Source organism: Poecilia mexicana, unplaced genomic scaffold (assembly GCF_051168715.1).
Source record: "Poecilia mexicana isolate PSO_F unplaced genomic scaffold, ASM5116871v1 scaffold_1, whole genome shotgun sequence".
In the NCBI taxonomy this organism is placed as follows: Eukaryota; Metazoa; Chordata; class Actinopteri; order Cyprinodontiformes; family Poeciliidae; genus Poecilia; species Poecilia mexicana.
The window spans coordinates 4,938,028-4,941,828 of record NW_028263370.1 but is presented as its reverse complement, the minus strand read 5'-3'; the positions used below and the strand labels follow the sequence as shown (position 1 = coordinate 4,941,828).

The following is a 3,801-nucleotide window of genomic DNA, read 5'->3' as shown; positions in this document are numbered from 1 at the left end:
AGACACTATTTTGATATTTTGGCTGTATACTTGGGACCATTGTCCTGCTGAAAGGTTACCGGGTCATCTATGAGCCGTCACTCCTTACAGTAGTCCTTCCTTCTTTACTTCCTTCACCTTTCCAGATGATGTTGGTAGTGGACTTTCATTGTCAATTATAAATAAAAAAGAAAAACATGTTTCATCACACACCATGAGGCAAATAGGGCTTAATCTGTATTGCATCTAGTCATATATAATTTTGAGTCCTCTTTTGGACTTTACTTGAAAAAACAGCTTGGTTAACTCCAGACTAAGAAATGTCTGAGAGTATTTTAATCTCTGTCTGAGGAACACACTTCAGTAAATCCCGGTTTAAAAGGTAATTTAATCTAGTAGAAGTTGTTGCCCAACGTTTCGTTAAATAAATGATACAACAGCCTGCCATAATCGGGCGTCGTCGTAAAGCGCGCCTACGTCATAAGTGTGCGTTTGGTTTATCAGCCAGCTGACGCTCAGTGTCCTCTTGCGTGTGTTTTTCTACGGTAGCGGTTAAATCCTTCGCTAACTATAATGCACAGAGCAGCGCACACGGCTTTCTGTGACTGGCCTCAGTTTGTCAGACCAGCGATGATCCGACAGAGTTTAAAATGCACAGGTGAGCTGCTGGTTTATCAGCGTGAAGCTAAAATGCTAAAAACACTTACCTAAGATAGCCATGATGTAACTGTCAGCTTGGCATCATGATATTTTCTTTGAAGTTACATTGTGAACGTGCTTAAAACAAAATGTATCTGTTTGATATTACTGAAATATTTTTATTCAGTATTAAATCTGCCACTTTTCCCCCCCTGCAGTTAGAGATGGGACACCATCTTTGAAGGATTTACTCAAGTTACTCATGCTTACATTATAATGTTTATGCAGGCTGCCTCCAGAACAGCGCTCGTGCCTACAGTGTTGTTCCTGCGCCGCGCGACAGCGAGGAGAAGGAGATGATGCACCGGATGCTGCGCGTGGATCACGCGGGTGAATACGGTGCTAATCGCATCTACGCCGGGCAGATGGCAGTGTTGGGCCGGTCCAGAACTGGACCACTCATCCAGGTAAACATGCCATAGAAAACCTACAGGTGTCAAAACCCCATCATGTCTAAAAATAGGTTCGTGAGCGGAACGTTCAAAAGAGTTGGCTGTTACTACAAAAGGTCTCATGTTAAAGAACATTAAAATATATTTTAAATAGTGCAGAGGTCGTATATGCTGGTCAGAAATTGATAGTTGGAGCGTTTTAAAAAGTTCCATTATGTGGTCATGTATGTTTCTCAATTTACATTGAAACTTATGAAAGGTTATGCCCCCTCCCCCCCAAAAAAATGTTTAATGCTCAAAGAATGACAGCATCATCAATTTATTAACCTAGCAACTGTTTTCATTTCTCAGCCAATATGTTGTTCGATATTTGAGAATAATACAGTTAAACCATTAATAACAGTGAGAAAATGTTCACAGTAAGACAAAAAACAGAGAGACTCGGGGTTTATAATTTTTCATTTGTTAGATCCATTTTTTTATTAGATATGTACTTAAATAATTTAATAGATTTTTTTTAAAAAGGAATCAAAATTTATACTTATATTCAGTTAAATAATTTTGTCAGATCAAGCTGAATGGAACGAGTAGTATTTTAACCTTTTTGTTTGTTTGTTTTTCAAGCAAATGTGGGATCAAGAAAAGAAACACCTATCAAAATTCAACGAAATCCTTGCTGAGAACAGAGTTCGACCCACGGCTCTCCTGCCACTCTGGAACCTGGCTGGGTTTGTTTTAGGTTGGGGCAGCACATAAATATACAGTGTCCGTATAGCTGTAATGTAAAAAAAAAAAAAAAAGACAATAGATAGGTAAAAACACAAAACTCTCTTGACACAGCCGGTAAAAAAGCCGGTAAAAAAGACAAGATTACTGTTTTACTTGTATTAATCTCTCTTGTTTTGCACATCCTCCAGGGGCGTCCACTGCTCTGCTGGGTAAAGAGGGGGCCATGGCGTGCACAGTGGCAGTGGAGGAGAGCATCTCTGAGCACTACAACAGCCAGATTAGAGCGCTGATGGAGAGTGACCCAGAGAGATACACTGAACTGCTACAAGTGAGGGCCACACTTCAGACGTTTGCACTTTGTGTTTAACTTTAAGCAAAAAGGTATTCGAGCAAGTCCCCCAGCAAACTGACTGAAGCCAAACTCAAAGATGACACTTACTGACAATATTTTATCCTTCCTTGTTTTATCTAAATCGAGACTAGGAATAAAGTCTGCAAATGTTTGAAGTTGTTCAGAACGCCATTTTCTGTGCCGTATGTAATGCGATATCTATAGTTGACTTGATTATTTAACCTGAACTCATTCCTGTTAATGATAACTGTTAATTTGATCCTGCCTGATCAAATAGCATTATTCTCCATGACTGGTTTGTTTAACATCATCGATAAAACATGTGCGGGACACTTTTTTTTTTTTTTATGAACAAATGATAAAATTCATTGTTAGTAGTCTGTACCAAGAAGTGATGTAAAAAGTGTTAATTTGTGGTTCCCTTCAATAGGTGATAAAGGAATTTAGAGACGATGAAATGGACCATCATGACACAGGCTTGGAGCATGACGCCGAATCAGTGAGTGCATCTTTTATTATCCACATGAAAGTTTTCTCAACAAATAATGTCTTAGATAGTTGAGTCTTCAATCCATATGGGTGATTTTAAATATGTTTAATATAAGTACAAGTTGTGGAGTTTTAAAAAAATAAAATGTGTTTCTTGTGTTTTTGGGTTTTTTTTCAGTTACCTGGATACTGGCTGCTAAAAAACGCAATCCAGCTGGGCTGCAAAGCTGCGATATACGTTTCTCAGCGTGTCTGAATTTTAGCTTAAACACAACAGACTTCCTTTTTTTTTTTTTTTTTTTTTTTATTCTCTCTGTTGGAAATGTTTGTTTGACGCCGTCATCAATGAATGAAGGACCTTATGACGCAACACATTGTTGTACCTTTTACCAGATGTGACATTTGGTATACATACTTTAAAAAAAAAAGACATAAATAACTGAGTTCTGACTTCATCATTGCGATGCATTGATTATGCTTCAATTTTTCTGTACAGCTGCTTAAATGCATCAATATTATTTTCTCAAATGTTTGGTTTTAGTTTTGCATTATCAGGTAAGCTAAAAACAAAAATTATTGTGTTGTTGGTAGCAAAGTTGGTTAACTCTCTTTAAATAAATAAGTCCATCAATTATTTGTCCTCAGTATGTTTAACATGATGTTACACCATTTTCCGTTTGTCTTGGTCAAAAATGCACACGAGACGTTGATGCTCGCGCTACACCCTTCACCTTATGCTCATCTTTCTCATGTAATAGTTCACGAATCAACTTGTCATTCATCTCAAGCCGCTAAGTGCACAGCTGTTCAGGGTACATTAGGCCACTGAGCACGAAGCACGGCGTGAACGCAGAGAATGCTCAGAGCAATTTGTTCATAAAATAAATGCTTTGTACCACAAAATCTGACATACCTCAACTAATGGAAAAAAACACATTAGGCGACATGTAAAATATCTATAGACTTAAACTTTTTCACACTTTGTCACTTTACAGAAAAAGCTTAAATGCCGTCAGATCGCAACCAGATCTTGCTGATGAAAAGTATTCATCCATTTTTCCTCAATTTGCTCAGGCTCACGATGCAACCTGGTCGACATGTCTCCTCTGTAGGTTTAGGGTCATTGTCCTCCTTGAACGTGAACTTCCACGCCATCCCCAA

At 38.2% G+C, this 3,801-nt stretch overlaps 1 protein-coding gene across 1 annotated transcript; it reads left to right on the top strand.

Annotated features, from left to right (window-relative positions):
* The first annotated feature begins 454 nt into the window (after positions 1–454).
* coq7 (coenzyme Q7 homolog, ubiquinone (yeast)) lies at positions 455–3,274 on the top strand. Its single transcript, XM_015001804.2, has 6 exons — positions 455–637; positions 907–1,085; positions 1,695–1,809; positions 1,988–2,127; positions 2,582–2,650; positions 2,819–3,274. Exons 1-6 carry the CDS (start codon positions 553–555, stop codon positions 2,894–2,896), a joined length of 666 nt encoding a protein of 221 aa, XP_014857290.1. The 5' UTR covers positions 455–552; the 3' UTR covers positions 2,897–3,274.
* The last annotated feature ends 527 nt before the right edge of the window (positions 3,275–3,801 follow it).

What these genes read in the sequence shown, in the direction of transcription:
- coq7 (XM_015001804.2), top strand. Translation starts at nt 553, where the DNA reads ATGCACAGAGCAGCGCACACGGCTTTCTGTGACTGGCCTCAGTTTGTC. An exon ending in CCTGGCTGGGTTTGTTTTAG is followed by an intron (nt 1,810 to 1,987) that starts GTTGGGGCAGCA and finishes CACATCCTCCAG; the next exon opens with GGGCGTCCACTGCTCTGCTG. An exon ending in GATACACTGAACTGCTACAA is followed by an intron (nt 2,128 to 2,581) that starts GTGAGGGCCACA and finishes TCCCTTCAATAG; the next exon opens with GTGATAAAGGAATTTAGAGA.